At 46.0% G+C, this 21,951-nt stretch overlaps 1 protein-coding gene across 5 annotated transcripts in view; it reads right to left on the reverse strand.

Moving 5' to 3' along the window:
* Positions 1-16,818, reverse strand: part of LOC102450046 (ubiquitin-conjugating enzyme E2 E1) — a 72,863-nt gene extending 56,045 nt beyond the window's left edge. The window contains exons 1-3 of one of the 5 annotated variants that reach the window (XM_075922058.1): positions 16,587-16,818; positions 12,999-13,179; positions 10,281-10,331 (exon numbers count right to left, since the gene is read on the reverse strand). In XM_075922058.1, coding sequence (XP_075778173.1) covers positions 10,281-10,331; positions 12,999-13,150 — 203 coding nt within the window. In that variant the 5' untranslated portion in view covers positions 13,151-13,179; positions 16,587-16,818. Of the gene's footprint in view, positions 1-10,280; positions 10,332-12,998; positions 13,180-16,164; positions 16,398-16,586 lie in introns of those variants that run through there. The other 4 variants (XM_075922060.1, XM_075922062.1, XM_075922061.1 and 1 more) reach the window with 4 other exon arrangements.
* Positions 16,819-21,951: the final 5,133 nt, after the last annotated feature.

Raw genomic sequence — 21,951 nt, forward strand, 5'->3', positions numbered from 1 at the left:
CTGAGAAATAAGCACAAATTCTTATTTTGTTCAAGTTATCATATAAATCAAGAACATAGGAGGAAGTTGGTTTCCCCACTCCCTTGCGTACACATCCTCTTTTTTTAGTAAGCTCAATACTTTCAAAAGGTGAGGTGCTGGCACGAAAGAATGAAAATCACAGAAGAGGTACAATAAAGGCAGAGGTAACATAAGCTTCCGATACACAACGGGACTCATGCTTGAACTTTGACTGGTAAAGATTAGTTCCATCTCCATTCTCACACTAACCTCCTGTCAAAAGGGTACCAACACTGGCGGGAGTTGTGTGATGTAGAACATTTGGCTACCGTTAACTGTACTGAGACCAATTCATTACACATAAGCCATAAAGCAGCTGATGGAAATGACTTTCAGTCATCATCAACCTGGCCTAGATACAAATCCTTGGAGGCAAGACACTTCCTTTAAGATTATCCAATCCTGAAGCACACAGTCCCCCATGGAGAGGGAAGTGATGACAAATTACTGTCTGCTCTTGTATGCAGACATACAGGATCAAGCATTTAGATTGTAAACACTTTAGAGGTAATAACAAGAATTTTTTTTAAATTTCTATAGAACATCATGCACATATGGGTGAAATGTATCTCCCCCACCCCTTAAATAGACACTTCCTTCACTTCTGTATAAAGAATAAACACTGTCTAAATACTAAACTAAAACACACCATAACCCTAGACAAAATATTAACATTCCCATCAGGTAAAACGTAAGTAGCAGAGTGAACATAATTGCTTGGCGTTTGCTGAGGACAACAAAGAAGGAAGTCAAATAATAAAACTAAGTGATGTATGTGAATGTGTGGAGGGGAAGGGATTTCAATCCCCTGTTCTTAGCCTTGATACATTTTCATAGTGTCTCTCAAGGTTCAACATTCTGATATTTGGAGAGCACAGAGTATAGTTCATTTTGGAACTGCTAAACCAGGATATGCAAAACAAATTCTACCACAGGATCAGCCTAGCTATTGCCACAGATTCTCAAAAATCCTACCATTAAAATGCTTTTGATTTTAAATGGATCTTATTATAACAATAAAACAACAAGTTTTCAGTCATTTCAGAGTTCCGGTCATCTGAAGTGGGTTGTGCCCACAAAAGCTCATGATACCATCTACATGTTATGTTATTCTATCAAGTGCTACCAGACCATTTGTTGTTTTTTTCTGTAGCAGATTAACTCGGCTACCCCCTGAAGCTCTTTATTATAACAGTTCACGGTCCTCAGAAATGTGGATTCCTGTAAAATTAAGTAATCAATCTACAGTAAAGTAGCTGCTCCTATGCATCTTTTGTCTGACTACATCAGGCAGATGACTTAGCCTGCAGGAATACCCACATAAACTTGCAATTTACCAAGTATATAAATCGCATTCTTTTCAAGGTTTGCAAGACAGACCAGACACAGATGTCGAGGATCACTAAATTAGATAATATACTGGTTCTAAAAGGAAAAATGACTTTTCCATAGATCATATGCCAAACAGAGGCAGAAACCAAAACCACTGGTAAGTTATATGACAAAAGATAATTTTCCGAGGTGTCACAACACTAATTATGAAGGTCTCTCTCATCTTCACAGTTGGAAATGTAACAGAAAATATTTACATTTTAGAGGAATTAATAAAACGTACAGGTTGAACCACCCTAGTCTGGCACTCTCTGGTCCGGCAACATCTGTGGTCGGGTATGATTTTAGTTAGCCGGATGTCCACTTATCACAGGTGTGGCCAAGTTTCCTGCGATCCCATAAAGTTTGTTTTTAGCCAACGGTCCTGGCTCTCAGTGTTCTATGCTGTTATTTAGCTCTAATTTACCACTAAATGTCTTCTAAAAGCCCAATAAGCAGCAGAAGTGTTAGTAATGTTGCTAGACGATATTGGCCTCCCATGGTCCAACTAATTTTCTGGATCGGTACCAGTTAGATACCAAGAGTGCTGGCCTAGAGAAATTCAACCTGTACCAAAAATCCCTTTTGCAACCTGGGTATTTTAAATTAATATGACCTGTGTTGAGTCACCATCACAACAAATTACAAATGCATAACAGATCATGAAACCTTTATAAAAGGAATGAAATCCTGGTACCTGTGTCCTGTCACTTATACAAAAATTTCAGTGTATGCTATATAACAGTAATGATCTCAACTTCAGTACAGATAATTTTAAAAAATACAGTAACAGAAAATGTACATGAGACAGTGGCTGCATTCAGGAAGATGTCTTTCAAATATACACACCCAGAAAAAGCAAACCCTATATTGTGGTTTAACAACTATAGGATGTTCTTGCATAATGTACTACACTTAAAAAAAAAAAAAAAGAGAGCTATCTGAAGCATTTACCCAAGTTTGAGCTGCTAAGAAAATACATTCGTAGCATATCAGCAATATACAAATAACTTTAGTGAAAGGAGGAGCCATATTGAGAGCATGAAAATTAAGTCCATTAATTAATTAAATTCAAAAGTTCAAAATGATTCTCTGAGCTACATGCTTTCTGCAGATTTCATATTAAACTATAAGTCATAATTCCCTATTGCAGATTTTTGAAAACAGAGGCTATTCTTCCCCTCTGGTCCTACAAGGACAATTGTAAGGCCTCCCATTCATTTACAGCCTGGTGCATAATTATTATTTAAATACTTCAGAGGGGTAGCCAAGTTAGTCTGTAACACGAAAAACTTAAAAAACAACAAATAGTCTGGTAGCTCTTTAAAGACTAATAAAACATGTAGATGGTAGGAGCTTTCGTGGGCACAGCCTACTTCTTCAGATGACTTCATGTTTTGTTAGTCTTTAAAAGTGCTATTTAAATACTGACAGTGTATTTGCATAGGACACTAAGAAAGATCTTGTCCCAGTCCTAGGAAGTGACAAAGACTGGACAGAAAAATACACTGGGAGAGCCAAGGAACAATGTCCATTTAAATTTTTAAAAATTGGTTTGCGACAGATTTTTCACTGTGAAAAGTCAGTGTCTGAGGACCTTAAAAGATTTTAAAGGAGAGCTGTGAAAAAAAATCATCATATTTAAGGCCTCGTGTACACTTTAAAAAGTTAGGTTGACATAGCTATCATGGTCAGGTTAAGCCAAAATAACCTCCATTGTAAATGTGATTATGTCAAGGAAAGAACTTTTCCACTGACTTAGCCTACTGCTATTCAGGGATGTAGATTTATGGAGATGGAAAAACCCTTTCAGACTTTGTAGGAAGTGTCTACACTACAGTGGAAAAAGCTGCAGCATCACTGCACTCATAGGGCAGACAACGTCTAAGGAATGGCTGCTCCTGCCTGCATGGATTGGACCAAACCATATTAAAACAAAGTCTGTTTTGGTTCTAGTAAAGATTCTTTTTTATTCTAGTTATAATTATTTTGGTCCCTTGGCACAGACTGGAAAGTTAGCATAAATGACTGTGTTTAAATATGTATTCTGTTGTTGTTGTATTGGTCTTAGGACACTGGCGAGGCAAGGTGGACAAGCAAATGTTTGAACAGGGGTAATTTCATATCCCACTACACTAATTCAAAGGCCTTTTTGCAACAGGCCAGGGGCTGGAATGCTAACCTAGTGTCACAGTCCAGGGCAACTGAATCTATAGTTCCCTGCTATCGTCCACCAACTACCTTAACTTTAGGATTTTGGCTCCTGACTATCACCTCTGTTGGCCAGAGACCCATGTGTTTTTCCTTCCTCAATGGGGTTCGAATGCTGCACAGCTCCCTGCCTGATATTCTGATGCCCCCAGTAAACTGGAACTGTAAGTTGCAACTAAGTAAGCACAGTTTTTCTGACTCTAAAAGTATTACAGAGTAGGCATATTAAAAACAATAAAAGGACCAACACACATGCTCTGCTTTCCAGAGATCATCCCCAATGCCAGCCTGTGGGTCTGGTAGGTTTTAGTCCTTCGGAATCCACACCTAGGGTTCCCCATGATTACCGGTTCATCTATCTTAAATCCAGAGCCAAAACAATAGTTGGGCAGATCAGCTGTTTCTTTACATATCTTGGGCCTCAGATCTTGGCCTTCAGTAACAGGTAATTAGCAGATAATTACCCTCTCCTTCTTAGGGCATAGCTTCAAAAGGCTGGGTTTTTGCACAACTGGGAGTTGGAGAATTTATATGAACTTCTCCCTAGGTATACTCCAGAAAATGCTCTTAACACCTTTTACCCCAAAAATCCATACTTGTCTGGCACATTTTCAATATGGTGTTTTGAACTCCTTGGTCTTGCATCTAACACATCTCTCTCCTAGAGATGTCACATCTCTCTCCTAGAGATGTCACATCTCTCCCAGATCACAATAATAAAAAAAATAATACAATAAGGTCCTTCAAGAATATTGCAGGAAACATCTCTTCTCCTGCTTCCTGGTACTATTAACCGTTAACCATTTTAACATCCCTAATTTGGGGTGGGAAAGGCTCTGTAGTATAAATCATAAAGTTATGTAACTTTAAAATCCCTGTTCAAGAGCAGGAATGTAAGAGTATAACCATTCAAATGGTTAACCGATAAGCATAAACTCACTGGTTTCTGTTACTGTTACATGCCAGCTCTTGTGGAGTTGGCTGCCACCTGTCTGGGAGCAGGACTGGCAGCTGGAGCTGGTGCATGTGAGCTGGCTCCTGGCACTGCTCCCGGGGACTCCGCTGTCACTCTGCGCTCTGTGTATAAAGCTTATACTGCCGGGCTCGAAGCACTGCTGGCTCCCTGAGAGTGGGGCTGGCAGCTGGTGCACACAGGGAGCCAGCTTATAAACTGGGACCTGATGTGCACTGGCTCCCAGCTGCAGGGCCCCACTCTGTATCACAGCCTGCAGTGTGGGGCGGCAGTTGGCTCTCCAGAAACGGGGCGTACATAAGCTAGATTCCGGGGTGCACCAGCTGCGCGGAGGGCTTTGCAGTATAAGCTTAACACTGCAGAGCCCGCAGCATGTAACTGCTAAGATTTGACTAGGGATGTACAAAAAGAATGAGAGGGATACATCTCTGCCCAAGAAAGGTTACATACAATCTTGGCCCACAATAATATATAAACGTAATACATGAAAGCCTTTCAAGTATATTGCAGAAAATTGCAATATCTGTCACATCAGGGACTTGGGAGATGCGACTTCAGTTCCCTCCTTTGGCACACTCTTCCTGCGTGGCCTTCGGAAAGACACTTAAATCCCAGTTTTTAAAGTTACTTAGGCATTGCTCGGTTCAGCACTGTAATACCTAATTGACTTAGGAGGCTATTTCTCACTGAAAGTCAATGGGACTTTGGAGCCTATGTCTCATTTTCAGAACTGACAGGTATTCAGAAGCTTAAGTCAGCTAGAACAGGGGTGGGGAACTTTATTGAGTCGGGGGCCACTGATCCACAGAATAACTGTTGGGGGGGGCCGCACACAGGTGAGAAGCAAACTCCCCCCCAAGAAAAAACAAACCCTCACTGACATGGCACCTGAATGAGAATGAGAAAGACTCACCCCACATCCCTCTCACATACCAGAGCCTACAGGGGCCTAGCCTAGTAGATTTTGGGGCAGTGGGGGAGGGAGGTGCTGGAGAGCCAGCATGGGCTCCCCAATGCTACGGAGAGCCCTGAGCTTCGGGGCTGGATCCAGGCAAGCTGCAGGCTGCATCCAGCCCCTGAGCCTTAAGTTCCCTACCCATAAGTTAGAATGCTGAACAAAACAGGACCTAAATAACTTTACAAACCAGGCCTTAATCTTTTAGGTTCGGTTCCACAAAGCTATCCACTGAAATCAAGCTGGGCCTCAGCTCCCTACCTGTAAAATGGGGAAAATACCTCATAGGGAAAACTATATAAAAGATTGTGATGTACTCCGCTACTATGGCAATAGAAGCCATACAAATACCTGAGACAGTGTAAGCGGCAGTTAATGTTATAATCATGTCCCTCTGACAGCCTCAAACAAATCTAGTCATATGGACACATCCCAATCTAGATATTGATTAATGTGATTAAATACAGTTAAGCCCTGTTTACCGAGAAAGATAGAACCACAACTGGAGAAAATCACAGAACCAGATTTTCAAAACATTCAAATGGGTAGTAATATAAACAAAGCCCTATAAGATGCACAATGCACCAACAAGGGGCGAAAAAACCAAAACCAAAAACCAGTCAGTGGTCCAGGTCCTCCACATATTCTTCTTCAGTAACTCTTGATGAATTATGACTTTCACTTTCATACACAAACTAATATTTAAACAGAGAAAACTGAAATTTCATTATGACTGGGATCCAAATGTGCAATATTTAAAAGCTATGAAGTTAATCTCAATTTCACATTAACCAATCTGTAGCTCTCATTGTCACTAAACATATACAATTAAAATATAGATTTTACGCTTATCACCAGTTTCAGAAGCCAAATCATCCCATTAATGGACAAAAGAAAATTAAAGCTTTCCCGCATCCTCTTTCAACCATTTCACATAAAATGTTAGCATACATAAAACAATACAGAACTCACTTTAAATTAGCCAAATGCTGTGGTTCTATTATACCACGTAAAAGAAAGCTAATATCTCAAATACCAACCAGAAGATATCTGTGAATTCTATTCAGTGTACTACTGTTAAAAAATCATCAGCATGTACAAGGTCTGTTTTTTAAAAAAAACTGGAGTCTGACTGTATTTTTGCTACCCTGCAAAAATGAAAGTCCTGATTTGTTTTTCAACTATTTCTTTGAAATTTTAAATTTAGTTAATGAACTTGCATAGCATCATGGATGGGCATATTTACAAAATAAATAATGATTGAGTCTCCACCCAGAAGGGGAAATTTCAATGTTCTGGATTCCTTCTGGATGTGCTAAGTGCTGTCAACGCCCATGGACTTTGATTAGGGTGTAAACGTGTAGTTGGTTAACCGATAAGCAAAAGCTTATAAGTTAATGCTAAAGACTACACACATTCCTCCCCAGCCCGCTTGCCAGTAGCCAGGCTCAGTCCTGACTTGTGACGGGTCCAGGACCCTCCCCCGCTTCAACTGTATTCCCCCACTTCAAGTGCATTAGGAGCCGGGCGGGCAGACAGCCCAGCTCAGTTCCAGTCATGCCAGGTCCGGGAGCTCAGACTACTCCCTAGACAGAAGCTGCTGCCACCCTGCAGTGTTGCCTCTTTATCACAGGCAGCAGCAGCAGCACAGAGTGACAGGCAGCCAGTCCACAAGGGCCTGGTTTTTAAACTGGCTCCCCTTGCAGACCAGCTCCCACCTGGCACCCTGTGCTGCTGTCTCTGATACAGGAGCAGCAGCGTGGAGTGGCAGGAGTCTTCTCAGGTGTGAGGCCAGAGCGCACTGGCTCCAGGGACTATAGAATAGTCAACTAACTGATAAGAATTCATGAGGTTACTCAACTGATATTTAACATCCCTAACTTCAATGGGAGTTTAAAGTGCTGGGCACCTTTCAATAAGACCCCATATTAAGACATGGACAATGAGGAGCTAGAAAACACAGAGATTTTGAAAGAGGACAATGGTGGCTGGTTGAGAAAGTAGTGACTCTTTAGACTTATGCAGTATTTTTTTCTAGTTAAATGAGACTATGGGTAAAATTTTCAAAAACACCTAACAATCCTAAGTCCCATTTTTTAAAGTCACAGATACTCAGAAGCCTGATCCCCATTGAAAAACCAAAAGAACTTTGGTGTTTTTCAAAATGTAACCCAATAAGACTCCTACAATAAGTGGATTATGAGAAGAGATTTAAGGGAGGCGAGAATGGAAGAAAAAAGGAAACCCGATTCTGGGGGCAGGGTAATATATGAAAAACAGTGCCAAAGTATGAGCGAGAGGACACAGCAGAGGCAGTCAGATGAGATGCTTTAGCTAAGCAGAGAAGACACATGGTAAATAAAGACTTTTTTAAAGTTACCAAGGCAAGAGCATTAAAACTACATTCTACAACCAAGTTTAATACCTTTGTCACAGAGCTACTGTTGTAAATGAAGGAATAATGCAAAGTCACCAAATTAATTCAGGCTTCCCTAGAGTACTGCAACCTAAACCATTACACATCACCCAGAAAGTTTCAGTGCCATAACCTCCCCCACCTCCATTTGACAGTTTCCCCTTCCACAGGAAGTAAACACTCCACATAACTTTGATAGCTGGAACTCCTCTCACCAGATGTGGCAAGCAGCATCTGTCCACACTTAGCAAATCTGCTGTATACAGCCTCAAGCCCAAAGAATGTCAGGAAGTGTAAGGCATTTAGCATTTGAACCAAACTAACCACAAAGTATAAAAACAGAGACACTGTACTTACTCTTACTATAATATACAGATATTAAACTCTACAGCATGAATGGCAATACAAAAACACCTGGATTCATAAGAAAACCTTTGTTAGTGTTTTACCGCTTAACACGTTATAAGTTAGCTTAACATTCCAAATTTACAACATTATTTGATAGATAAAACTGTCAATCTCCACTCTAATTCATTTGAAGGTCAGAAGGAATACAGGATACCTGCAACTATAATATGATTTAGTATTAATTTATTGCTTGTTCTATCAATTGCTTTCCACCATTAAAAATATTCAGAAAGGCTTGTTGTATTGTGTCTTGACGTTATTATCCGTAAAGGGCTGCATTATTTAAGTAAAAAACCATCTCCACAGCCATATTATAGTTTGACAAAGTAATCTGTTAGCTAACCCACACATGACTCCAATTTCTTCACATAGGAACAGTTTAGGGTTTTTCCAAAATGGTTTTCATGAAGGCTGCAATCTGATTTAGTTATGCAGAAACATTTTAGACACTCATCACAATAGCTTCCAGGCACATTAATACCATTAAAACAATACAGCAGTGGGTGAAGAGAGCTCCAAACCCATGCATAGTTATCTTCCAAAGACCACAGCCTTGAGTAGTATATCAAAACCTTTCTGTCAGTCAAACCACTAAAAAGTCCTCTTAAATTTAATTTATGAACAATGTTTATTAATAAAATCTTTAAAGGTATACTACATCCAAATCACGTTTTTCTTTTTTCCTTTCAATCCTCCCCCCCCCCTCATACCCCGATACTGCTACTGATCTTTTGACAATAGGAGTGGGGAGTCACACTCTTTGGCTAATTTTTTTCAATGTGGAAGTCTCCTTTCAGCCCATAGCTCCCATGTATTCCCCCATCCCCACTAGCAGTGATTAGGATGCTTGGCAGTGGTTTTGAAAGAGCTGCTCATGGCCTCTTCACTTAACTCTTGTGCAACTGTCTCCCTGTGTGCTAGCTAAGGATAGCAAGAAGCACCAGGAGCACCAGCAATATAAAGGTGGGAGCCAAAAGCCCATTGTAAGTAGCTGCATGACTGATCTTAAGACGTATTTTAAGGGGCACTTTCTTTTAATTGCTGTTACCAATTACATCAAAAAGCTTCAGACCTAGCTCAGCAGCACCAGAAAACTTGGAGGAGCCTGGTCAGATAAAGAACTCAAGAATGTCTTTGGAAACAAGATTCCAGCAGGCCAAGCGGGAGAGAGCCCAGGCTGAAAGCAGCCTTCCCATGTAATTAACAGGAACAACCAAAGACATGGCCAATACCACTTTATTCTCAAATGTCAAGGAGAATCATCTGGGGTCAGGGCAACTAGGTGATGAACACAAAGCTTTCATAATGTTTGAATCCCTAAAACACAGCTTAAGTAACCATTCTATAAAGGGCAACAGCATACCCCGCAGGGTGTGATTTCATCAAATAATATATGCTTTTCTCCAGTACATATACTGACTGATGAACTAACATTTCCCTTTTTCACTGTGTGGTATTGCTTAGCACAAAACTGTCAAAGCTAGAAAAATCCCACACAGATTTGACTATTTTCTGCTTGTTTGGCAGGACTCTTACATAAATAAAAATTAACCCAGTCAAGCATTAGATTTATAAACCAGGAAAAACCAAAAGGAGGCACATTTTCACACTCTTCTGTATTGACCACTGTCAAAAACATGCACAGAGATAATGTGACCAACTAATGCAATTATGAAAAATCAAAACAAACAGAAAATTCATGTCAAAACACGTTGTCTCTTGAGCTTTCTCCTGCAGGGGATTTATTTCTATGTCATCCAAGCATTCATAAGATTATTTTATGTCATCTAAGTGGTCATCCCTGTGCTGTATGCAGTATTTATAAGGATATTTACAAGTCATAAAAACCATATTTTACTTCCCAGCAAGAAGGGATCACAACAAACCTGCAATTGGGAGGTGGATCTAACGTGATGTCAGCCAATTCCTTCTGAATCCTATGGCAATACAAACAGGAAAGAAGGAAGGTAAGTCACTATGTGGGATCATATTCAACACATACATGCAATACAAATATATGTCACAGGGATAGAGATGCAGCCGTGTTAGTCTGGTGTAACTGCAACAAAAGACAGAACTATGTAGCACTTTAAAGACTAACAAGATGGTTTATTAGGTGATGAGCTTTCGTGGGCCAGACCCACTTCCTCAGATCAATATGTGGAAGAAAATCAGCACAACCATATATACCAAAGTGATACAATAAAAAAAATGAACGCATGTGAAATTGACAAATCAAAGTTTTGTGACTGTGATGCTGTATGTGTGTGTTACTCTTTCAAGCACACATGGGGTAGATCTACACCTGCAGTGGCATGTAGAGTATGTATATTGTAAACCTAAGTAGAACAGGTGTAAAAAGTGTAGCTAGTAAGGCACTGCTTAGAGGAGTATAGCTGAGACGTGCCAGAACCCTAGGGTATGTACCCTACACAGCTCTCTACATGCCCAAGCAGTGCTTCTCACATTTACACTGCCATTATTGGCAGTGTGGTATCCTGCTGCTTACCTATTGCTGGAGCTTTTCCCCACCACAGCTCAAGACTCTAGCAGTGGAGAGTCAGAGAGCGTCTGTCCCACTGCATGTTTCTGCAGTGGTCTTGTCTACAAAGCAGGAGGCATATATGGTATGTGTAGTGATACACTGCAAGGGGAGGCAGCAGGGAGACACTAAGGCAGCTCCCTCCACCAAAGTCTTTCACTGCAGCAGGCCCTACTGCTGGGCTCTTTCCTTATTGCCAGAGCCTTTCACTGCAGCATATAGCCACATGCATTCTATACTCTGCCGCCTGTGTACATATGACCACTCCAGATACACACAGTGAGGCAGACACCTTATGACATAAACACAGACATTCCCTCTCCCCATATCAGCTCCACAGACCTGCCCACCCACACAGACACACAAGGGGATAGGCAGGTCCTATTCCCCTCCAACATGCGGGCAATGAGGCAGATCCTCCTTGAAAACACAAGCACTGAGTATGAGGGGAGGGCTACAGCTTGGGGGAAATTATGAAGCTTTGTCTCACTGGAGATAAGCTAAGCAGCAACTGCCACAACTTCCTTCTCCACTTAGCATCCTGGGGAATAGGATGGAGACAGTTACCCACAATGCCAACAGAGCCCAACCCCATGCACTCCCTGATCCATTTATGACTAATCTCAAAGAAAGGAGGATAGTCACTCATCTCCAAGGTCCCATTTGCTTCTGCCACCACTTCTTCCAAATATCTCCTACCACCCATCCTCTAGTCCCCTCTCCCGAGTCCACAAAATCCCATCCTCACCATCCTCCCTGCCTCCAGACTACTCCAGGCTCCACAATTCCCTTCTCATTACCATCTGTGACAATCTCCTTCCTATAGCCTCACTATTCTTTCTCAGCCAACCTCCCTCCCTTCCTTCCTTCCTTGTCCTCCTCCACACTGAACCAACCTCCTCTGCCTGTCTTCTGTCTGTTACATATAATAAAAACCCAAGCCTATAAGTACCAAGCAATCTACAATCAGCAGGTATTTAAAACTAGCTCTTGTCCAACCCCCACTTGCTGCTGCGTATGCAACTTTGCCAAGGAACCACTTGTTCAGGTGAGTTCTGAAGCCTACAAGTTGCTTAAAAGCTGCAAAAGCCAAATGAGCACTTGAGCACAACAGCAGGGCATTGGCTGATGCACTGTGAAGCTTTTTAATGACTGGTCAGACACATTATTGGTCTTATTGATGGAGTAATGAAAGTTTGCTCAAAAGCTTGCTTCTCAGCTAACTGAGCTTCTTGGAGAGAGATGGTGTTGAATTCATGTGCAATGGAGAATGGCTCAGGTGGGGCAGCAGTAATGTTTTGGAAGTGAATTGGCTCCTAAGGGCCTGTCTACATGGGGAATGTTGCTCAAATTATACTGGAACACTTATGCCAGTCTGCATAATTATTTAAGTCCCTTTTATTTTAGAAAATAGAGTCCATCTGGAGAGCTGTTCTGAAACAAGAATTTCCCCAGGTTCACAGGCTCTTCATGCAGGGTGGAAGGAGATAGGGAAGGAGTAATGCATTTAGTGGGGAGCAGTGGCACTACATAACAACTGTGCAATTATTATTTGTATTTTACCTCATGCAAGATCAAAGGAAACAATTAATTAATCCTCACAATACCCCTGTGAGTTCATTATCATCTCCATTTTACAGACAGGAAAACTGATGGAGAAATTAAATGACTTCCTCAAGTCCAACACAGCTGCAGTAGCAGAGCAGGAATTAAGAGTGTAGGATTTAATCGCTACACAATTCTGGCTCTAAATCCAAGTGCAGAGGAGAGCAGTAATCTCAGTAGGGAAAAGCGGGGCTGAGCACAGATGGTGAGGAGAGGGGGGAAGTGGTAAGCGAGAAGCTTCCCCCAAACCTAAGCACAGATAGTGACAAAAGGAGGAAGGGAACAACAGCAATTTCTGTGGCGAGGCTGAAGGTAAATGTCAGTAATGAGGAATAGAAACAGTTAATGCTCAGTGGAAGGGAGGAAGACAAGAAGCCATGGGGCAGATATAACAATAGGAGGGCCATATAAGCACACAGACAGCAATAACAAGGTGTCTGGCTGCAGACAGTCTCACCTCTTGGCGCTGGTGGAAAGGAGCTTGGAGTTTTTACTCATGCTGACTTTACTTTCCTTCTTCTTAGGGGTGTTTGTCTCTTTCTCTGTCTGTTGGTTGGAGGATGAAGATGAGGAGGAGCTGGTGCTGGCCCTCGAATCGTCATCCGACATAGCGACCCCCCCCACCACACAACCCAAACCTGGAGAGGAAACACCGCAGGGCGTGGGGAACAAACAATGAACACATGCACAGAGAACTGAACGGGCCACACTCTCACAGGCAAAGGGTGTTTGGGTCACACTCTCTTTAGACAGGGCCTCCTCTCCTTCTCACCTCCCCCCATCCCCAGCCCCACCCTCCAGGTTTTGCAGACAGGCAGCCTGAACAGAAATGGTCAGAGCAGCAGCTTCTCCCTGCATCAGTAACATTGGGGGAGGGGAGGGACTTGAATGTCTCCTTTCAATGAAAGCAGAGAGAAGGGAGGTGGGAGCAGGCTAAGCAAACAGGGACTAGGAAGGAGGAGGCTGCAAGGTTCAGGGGCAAGTAATTCCTTCTAATCTCACCCAAACTACACACAAGAAGCCAGTCATCCTCACCTCCAGTTATCCAGCCCAAAGTGAGGGATATAAATGGGATGTCTCCAGTTCCCTCTGTATACTTAGAGGCACATGAGGGAAAAGAAAAGGAAGAGCCGCAGGATCAATGTTTACAACAGCAGCGGGGAGACAGGAGAACAATAAGTGTGATAAAGGTGAGGGAAAGATGGGTGGAGGGTGAAAATTAGTGCAAGCAGGGGGAGAGGTAGGTGGGGGAGAGGGAGGACAGAGAGGGAAATCATGGACTGCAGGCGGTAAGTGGGGGTGATCACGGCCTGCAGGGGGTAAGGAGTAGGAGGAAGGACAGCAGAGAAGATCAGTGCCTGCAGGGGATGAGGGGAGAGGAGATGAGTGCCTGCAGCAGAAGAGGAGGGAGATCAGTGCCTGCAAGGTGTGAGGGGGAGAGGTCAGTGCTTGCAAGGGGGAGGGACAGGCACGGGTGGGAGGTTACTGCCTGTTGAGGTATGAATGTCTGGGTATAGGTAGAAGATCAGTGCCCACACAAGGCAAAGAAGATGGGGTATGTGTAGGGGAAAGTGGAAATCAGTGCCTACTGGGGGGCTAGAGATGGGGGGGAGCAGTGCCTGAGGTGGTGGAATGAAGGGGGGAAGGGCAGGAGGAACCAGTGCTCAGGAAGGAGGGAGGAAGGAATGGGGAAGGGGCAGTGCAAGTGGAAAGGGATGGGGACTGTGTGAAGGGAAGGGGGAGCAGTGCAGGGGGACAGAAGAATGGGAGCAGTGCTGGGGGGAGGAGTACAGGAGAGACAGGGAGGATCAGCGTGAAGGAATGGGGAAGAACAGGGCCAGGTATAGTGTAGCAGGGAGGGAAGAAATACAGGGGAGGGGAGATGATGGGGGAGAGCAGGGCCAGGAGAAGGAATGCGAAGGGTAGTGCTGGGGGGGGGTGAGATAGTATGTGCAGTAGGGGGGAAGTGATGTGGAAAGCAGTGCCAGGGGAAGGGATGCAGGGGGAGAACAGTGCAGAGGTGGGAAGGGATGCTGATGGGAGGGTGTGTGGGGAGACAGGGCCAGAGGGAACAGACAGTATGTGCATGGGAAGGATGAGGGAGGAGAGCTGGGGGAGGAGGAACGGAGATGGGGGGGAGGGCAGTGCGTGCACAAGGGGGAGGGATAAGGGAGAGCAGTGGCGGGAAGGGAGAGTGGCAGGGAGGGAGAGAAGGGATGTGGGGGGCAGTGCTAGGGAGCAGTGGGTACATAGGAGGAGAGAGAGGGGAGAGCAGGGCTAGGACAAGGGATCAGGGGAGGCAGTTCCAGGGGAGGAGCAGCAGGGGGGGCAGCATGTGCATGGGGGAGGGATGTGAGGGAAGGTAGTGCTGGAATGAAGGCTGGGGTTGAGCAGGCCCAGGAGAGGGGAGGAGGGATGGAGGAAGAAGGAATGGAGGAGGGAGAGAAGGCCTTGAGTGGAGGGAAGAGTAAGCCCAGGGTTGGGGGAAAGAATGGGGAAGGAGAGCAGGCCCAGGATGGAGGAGGGTTGAGGGGGAAGTGCTGGGGGGGGGGGAGCAGCAGCATGTGCATAGGGGAGGGACAGTGAGAGGCAATGCAGGAGGGAGGGCTGGAGGAGTCTTAAGGAAGGTGGAATACATGGCAAAGAGCAGGCCCAGGGTGAAGGAATAGAGGAGGGCAGCAAGTGCATGAGGGGAAGCATGTAGGGGAGGAATAGTGCTGGGGCAGGGAAGGTATGAGAGGGGGCAATGCCAGGGAGATAGGGAGGAGGGATGCGGGGAGGAAGTGTGGGGGGGGGTGCAGGGAGGAAGTATGGGGGGATGTGGAGAGGGACAGTAGGGATGTGGGAATGGCATGAGGATGGGGGAGGGATGCTGGGAAGAGAGAGAAGGGATGGAGGGGGTGAGGAGGCAGTGCTGGGAGGAAGAGGGGGAAGGGATGTAGGAAGGGGGAGCAATACTGGGAAGGAAAAGAGAGCAGTGCCAGGGGGGAAGGGATGGGGGGAGGGCAGTGTCGGTTTGGGGGGAGGGGAGGAGGAAAGGGGGCAGTGATGCGGAGAGGGAAGAGATGGGGGGGGAGCAGACTCAGGGGGGAAGGGATGAGGAAGGAGGGGACAGTGCTGATGTGGGGGGAAGCGTGGGAGGGGGGAAGACATGTGGGTGGAGGCAGTGGTCGGCAGGGAAAAGGGATGTGGGGAGGCAATGGAGACGAAGGGGAGATGGGATGTGAAGGATAGTGCGGGTGGGGGGGGGCGGAGAGAAGGGATGCGGGGGGGCACTCCCAAAGGGGGACAATGCGGGGGGAGAGAGAAGGGATGCGGGGGTGGCAGTGCCGGGGGGCACTCTCGGGAGGGCAGTGACGGGGAGAAAGGCTGGGGGGCAGAAGGGATGCGGGGGGCAGAGCCGGGGGGAGAAGGGATGCGGGGGGCAGGGCGTGCACGGGGCACACCTCCAGGACAGCGCTGCTCAGCTCCCTGATAGCGAGACTGGGGCCCGGGCGCGGGCCCTGCGGGGACGGGGGGATCCCTGCCAACCCGGCCCGGCCCCGGCCCCGGCCCGAGTGTCGCGCTGCGGCCGGGGCCCGGCCGGGGGGTGCGGGCTGCGGGCAGGGGGCCCCGCTCCGTACCTCTCCCTTTGTGTCTGGCGGCTGCTCCGCGGCGCGGCTGGGCCTGGCCACTCGTGTCTCTCGCTGGGAGAGAAGCGGAAGTGCTGCAACAGCAACTCTTACCCAGGCAATGGCTGCCCCGCTCCTCCCCGGCCCCTCGGCGAGCCGGGGCTGCCGGAGCAGGCTGCCCTCACCCCCAGGGGGCAGGCGGCGCGGGGGCCGCGGAGGGAGGCTCCTGCGCCTGCCGAGGCGAGTGTGTGAGCGCGGAGAGGGAGAAATAACGAGCCGCGGGGCTCCGCTCCCTGCCCCGGTCTTAGGGGGCACTGGGAGCAGCTGGGGCTGCCCGAAGGCTGAGCCGGGCGCCTGCCCATTCCCCCCCCTGGTTCGGCCCCAAAGCCGCAGCTCCCCCCGGCCTGATCCCTCCCGCCGCCGCAACTTCTCACCTGGCTCAGTCCTAGGGCAGCGGCAGCGGCAGCAGCTTCCTCCCCGTCTCTCACCTGTCCCGGCCCGCACGCAGCAGCCGCTTCTCCCCTCCCCTCGCTCAGCCTTGACTCATCCTCGGCCGCCGCAGCAGCTGCTTCCCCCTTGCCCGCGCCCCGGGTTCAGGCTTCCATTGTCCCCACGCAGCCCCCCGCGCGCGCAGCGCCACACAAAAGGAAGGGCCGCTTGTGATGTCAGCAGCTCCTGCGGAGAGACGGCAGCAGGCTGGCCAGCTACAGGAAGGAAAAGCAGGTTGGATTTGGGAATGGAACAGGATCCGCAAAGGGGGAGCCTCCCAGCTGGGGCACCGCATTAAATAAAGTTGGGCCAGATGATGCTGCATCTCCAGTGGCTTCTTCTCCCCCCTCTCTCCTTCTTCTCCCCCCTGTCTCCTTCTTCTCCCCCTGCAAAGCCTTTGCAGATGATCTTTTTGCTACCTGCACAGCCCTAAGAAAAAATAACACTGACTTCAAGAGTGATTCACTGTACTTCTCCCATGGTAAGAAGACAGCAGTCAGTCACTTTTCTATGGGCCAAGGCATAGTGCCATAGATCTAAATGGAAACGCTGCACCAGATTTATTTCTGTCCCTTCTTCCTCCCCCGTTGACTTCAGCAGGTTAATATAACCGCTGAATGTGGTTCAGTGCTTTTAGTTTCCAAATGTATATCAAGAGATGACCAGACAATAACTATGTGATATAGTGTAGTAGGCAGGAAAATGAAATCACCACTGTGCATCATAATCATTAGTATTACTTTGCATTTCTGGAGATATTTAAGAGTAGGTTAGATAAATGTCTATCAGGGATGGTCTAGACAGTATTTGGTCCTGCCATGAGGGCAGAGGACTGGACTCGATGACCTCTCAAGGTCCCTTCCAGTCCTAGTGTTCTATGATTTCTATCCTTCCTTGCAATGGAGGATCTCAAAGCAATCTACAAACAAATGATTACAACTGCACAACACACCTATCAAGTATGATGGGTATGATTATTCCCACCAATCTATGTTTTGTAAATCAAAACCCATCTGTCTAGTCTCCCAGGATTTTCTGGGATGCTCAACACTTGCAGCTCTCTTGACTTCCCATTGAGTTTGGATCATAGTATCATACTATCATAGAGCTGGAAGAGACCTCAGAAGGTCATCAAGTCCAGACTCCTGCTCTAGGCAGGACCAATCCCAACTAAATCAACCCAGCCAGGGTTTTGTCAAGCCAAGACTTAAACACCTCTAGGGATGGAGACTCCACTACTTCCCTAGGTAATCCATTCCAGTGCTTCACCACTCTCCTAGTGAAATAGTTTTTCCTAATATCCAACCTGGACCACTCCCACCACAACTTGAGACCATTGCTCCTTGTTCTGTCATCTGTCACTACTGAGAACAGCCCCTTTCTATCCTCTTTGGAACCTCCCTTCAGGAAGTTGAAGGCTGCTATCAAATCCCCCCTTACTCTTCATTTCTGCAGACTAAGCAGACCCAACTCCCTCAGCCTCTCCTCAAAGGTCATATGTTCCAGCCCCCTAATCATTTTGGTTGCCCTCTGCTGGACCCTCTCCAATGCATCCACATCCTTTTCACAGTGGGGGGCCCAAAACTGGACACAATACTCCAGATGTGGCCTCACCAGAGCCAAATAAAGAGGAATAATCACTTCTCTGGATCTGCTGGCAATGCTCCTCCTATTGCACCCTAATATGCCATTAGCCTTCTTGACTACAAGGGCACACTGTTGACTCATATCCAGCTTCTCATCCACTGTAACCCCCAGGTCCTTTTCTGCAGAACTACTACTTAGCTGGTTGGTCCCCAGCCTGTAACAATGCTTGGGATTCTTCCGTCCCAAGTGCAGGACTCTGCACTTGTCCTAATTGAACCTCATCAGATTTCTTGTGGCCCGATCCTCCAATTTGTCTAAGTCACTCTGGACCCCATCTCTGCCCTCAAGCGTCTCTACCTCTCCCTCTAGCTTCATGTCATCTTCAAAGTTGCTGAGGGTGCAATCCATCCCCTCATCCAGGTCATTAATAAAGATATTGAACAAAACTGGTCCTAGAACTGAACCTTGGGGCACTCCGCTAGAAACCGACCGCCATCGAGCCGTTGATCACTACCCGCTGGGCCTGGCCTTCTAGCCATCTTTTTATCCATCTTACTGTCATTTATCCAATCCACATTCCCTTAGCTTGCTGGCAAGAATATTGTGGGAGACCGTATCAAAAGCCTTGCTAAAGTCAAGATATATCACACCCACTGACTTTCCCATATCCACAGAGCCAGTTACCTTATCATAGAAGTTAATCAGATTGGTCAGACATGAATTGCCCTTTGTGAATCCATGCTGACTATGCCTGATCACTTTCCTCTCTTCCAAATGCCTCAAAATGGATTCTTTAAGGATCCCTTTCATGATTTTTCCAGGAACCGAGGTAAGACTGTCCGGCCTATAGTTCCCTGGATCGTCCTTCTTCCCTTTTTTGAAGATGGGCACTACATTTGCTTTTTTCCAATCATTCGGGATCTCTCCCGATCTCCACGACTTTTCAAAGATAATGGCCAAAGGCTCCCTCATTACCCTCGGATGCATTAAGTCCGGACCCATGGATTTGTGTACATTTAGCTTTTCTAAATAGTTCCTAACCTGTTCTTTATCCACCAAGGGCTGTCCATCTTCATCCCATCTTGTGTCACTTAGCGCATTAGTCCGGGAGCCGACCTTGTCCGTGAATATAGAGGCAAAGAAAGCATTGAGTACTTCAGCTTTCTCCACATCATCTGTCACTAGGTTACCTCCTTCATCCAGTAGGGACCCCACATCCTCTGATCACCTTCTTCTTGTTACCATGCCTATAGAAACCTTTTGGCTACGTCTACACTGGCACGATTTTCCGGAAATGCTTTTAACGGAAAAGTTTTCCGTTAAAAGCATTTTCGGAAAAGCATGTCTAGATTGGCAGGATGCTTTTCCGCAAAAGCACTTTTTGCGGAAAAGCGTCCGTGGCCAATCTAGACGCGCTTTTCCGCAAAAAAGCCCCAATCGCCATTTTTGCGGAAAAGTTTTTAGGAAAAAGACTTTTGCCCGAACGGGAGCAGCACAATATTTCTGCAAAAGCACTGACAATCTTACATGAGATCGTCAGTGCTTTTGCAGAAATTCAAGCGGCCAGTGTAGACAGCTGGCAAGTTTTTCCGCAAAAGCAGATGATTTTGCGGAAAAACTTGCCAGTCTAGACACAGCCTTCTTGTTATCCTTCACATCCTTGCCAGTTGCAATTCTGATTGTACTTTCGCCTTCCTGATAACCCTATTGATGTTCAGTAATTCTAAAAAATAGACTTCCAGTCTCATGTTTTAATCAAATTACCTTCTGTAACACTTCATGGCTGCATATTTAGACACTCGCCATAGCTGTCACTGAGGACTGAGTCCTGGAATTTCAGTATCAAAAGCTAAAGAGCATCCTGAAACAAAGATGTTCTCCATTGTGTATGAATTTACAATTTCCTCCAAAATGGCTCTCCATATGGAACTTTTGTTTTTGTGGATCTCAGATTCTCATCAGCAGGGCTCGACAAACCGCTGCATCTACTTGCCCGTGGCAAGTAGATTTCAGCCGGTCGCTCCGAGCGCCACATTCACTGGTGCTTCGCGCATGCGCAGTGCCGGTCTGGCACCTGCGCAGTGTGGGGCTGGCAAGTGGCTCTTGCCGGGGTTTGTCAAGCCCTGCTCATCAGAAACGTATCTCACAGGAGGGCATGTAAAACAGGATGATGCATGTGGTCACATCACTCTCTAGTCACGGCTGGCTCCGTCAGTTCCATAGTACTATCTCACAGACAAAATAACTCTTCTCTTAGCTCAAACAATAGGGTCTGTGGTATTGGTGATCTCAGGTTAAATCTTCACAAAGAGCCATTTTATGACATGTACATCTCATAATATCCCATTGCTGCTTTGTTCACTCAACTCTACTCTCAAACCCACGGAATCCTGCCTCTCTGAGACTCCAGCATAAAGAAAAGTTGAATTTTCCCTGACAGTTGTACAGTCGTACACGTTAAGATCAGAAGGGACCATCAGATCATCTAGCTTAGAGAGAATCTCACCACATCCACACCAAGCCCAACAAACAGAATCAGACAAAAGTATTATAGCCCTTAGGACATTAGGGCCAAAGTGCCACTAGTGCCCAAGGCCTCTATAATGGCATGGAATTGATTGAGATCCTAGCAAATGACCTTTATTGTACTGTACTTCATCCTCCAATGGCAGGTGAAAAAACCCCCTAAGGTTACAGCCTACATAATCTGAGGAAAATTTGTTCCTGACCTTGAACTAGTTTGTCCCTGTACATGTGAACCAGACTCATCAACTCAGCAGCTGAGAAGGAGAATTCTCAGTACTACCTCAGAGTATCAGCTGATCCCATCCATGGCCATGGCCATGGCCATAAAAAACCCCACCCGGAATATTTTGGGTGAAAATGTATTCCTTCTTTACCCCTTCAGGTGACTAGCTGAAGCCTTGAAGCATGACATTTTAGGACAGGAACCAGAAAGGACTCCAAAGCAACTCCATCAAACAATTCCACTAAAAAATGTATCTAACTTTATCTTAATACTAATTAGTCCCCCTCCCACCACTATCCATGCTTCTGATGGTTAAAAACCTTCTTTTAATTTCCAATGTAAAATTATTCATGGACAGTTTACTCTCTCCAGAGAATATGTCATGTCATACAGGAACAGTTGACCTGGAGATGGCACTAGAGGTGGGCTTGTCTTTGACAGTTATTTTAACAAGGCCTTACTTATGACCAAAATGTTAAATTAATAAATGAAGGCTTGGCTGGATAAGGAAAATCATTGACTTTGTTAAAAGTGTTTGGACCAGCTGAATCTCAGTTGCCTGTGGATGCCGATGCCACCTATGCGGCAGAGATATAATGTTTTGTAACTCATCTACGCCATGTAGCGAAGGCCATTTGGTAGAATTTAGCACTCACCATCTATACCCAATGGTTATTTATTGAGAGAGGGTACAATAGTCAGGCCATCTTTTTACTTAGTCTCTCTCCTCTCAATCAATGTATTTTTTCCTACATATCTTTGTTCTTCCCCTCTCCCCCTTCTTCCCTTTCATCTTTTCTCCTCATTGATAAGTTGGAGTAGGGGCGGATATAGGGCAGGGCGAGTGGGGCGGCCGCCCTGGGCCCCGCGCTTCAAGAAGCCCCACGCATGCGCCATGTGCCACCATGCATGCGCCGTGGCAAAGGGGGGCTCCGCGAAATTGTGCTACCCAGGGCCCTGCAAAATGGTCATCT

Source organism: Pelodiscus sinensis, chromosome 2 (genome assembly GCF_049634645.1).
Source record: "Pelodiscus sinensis isolate JC-2024 chromosome 2, ASM4963464v1, whole genome shotgun sequence".
Classification (NCBI taxonomy): Eukaryota; Metazoa; Chordata; order Testudines; family Trionychidae; genus Pelodiscus; species Pelodiscus sinensis.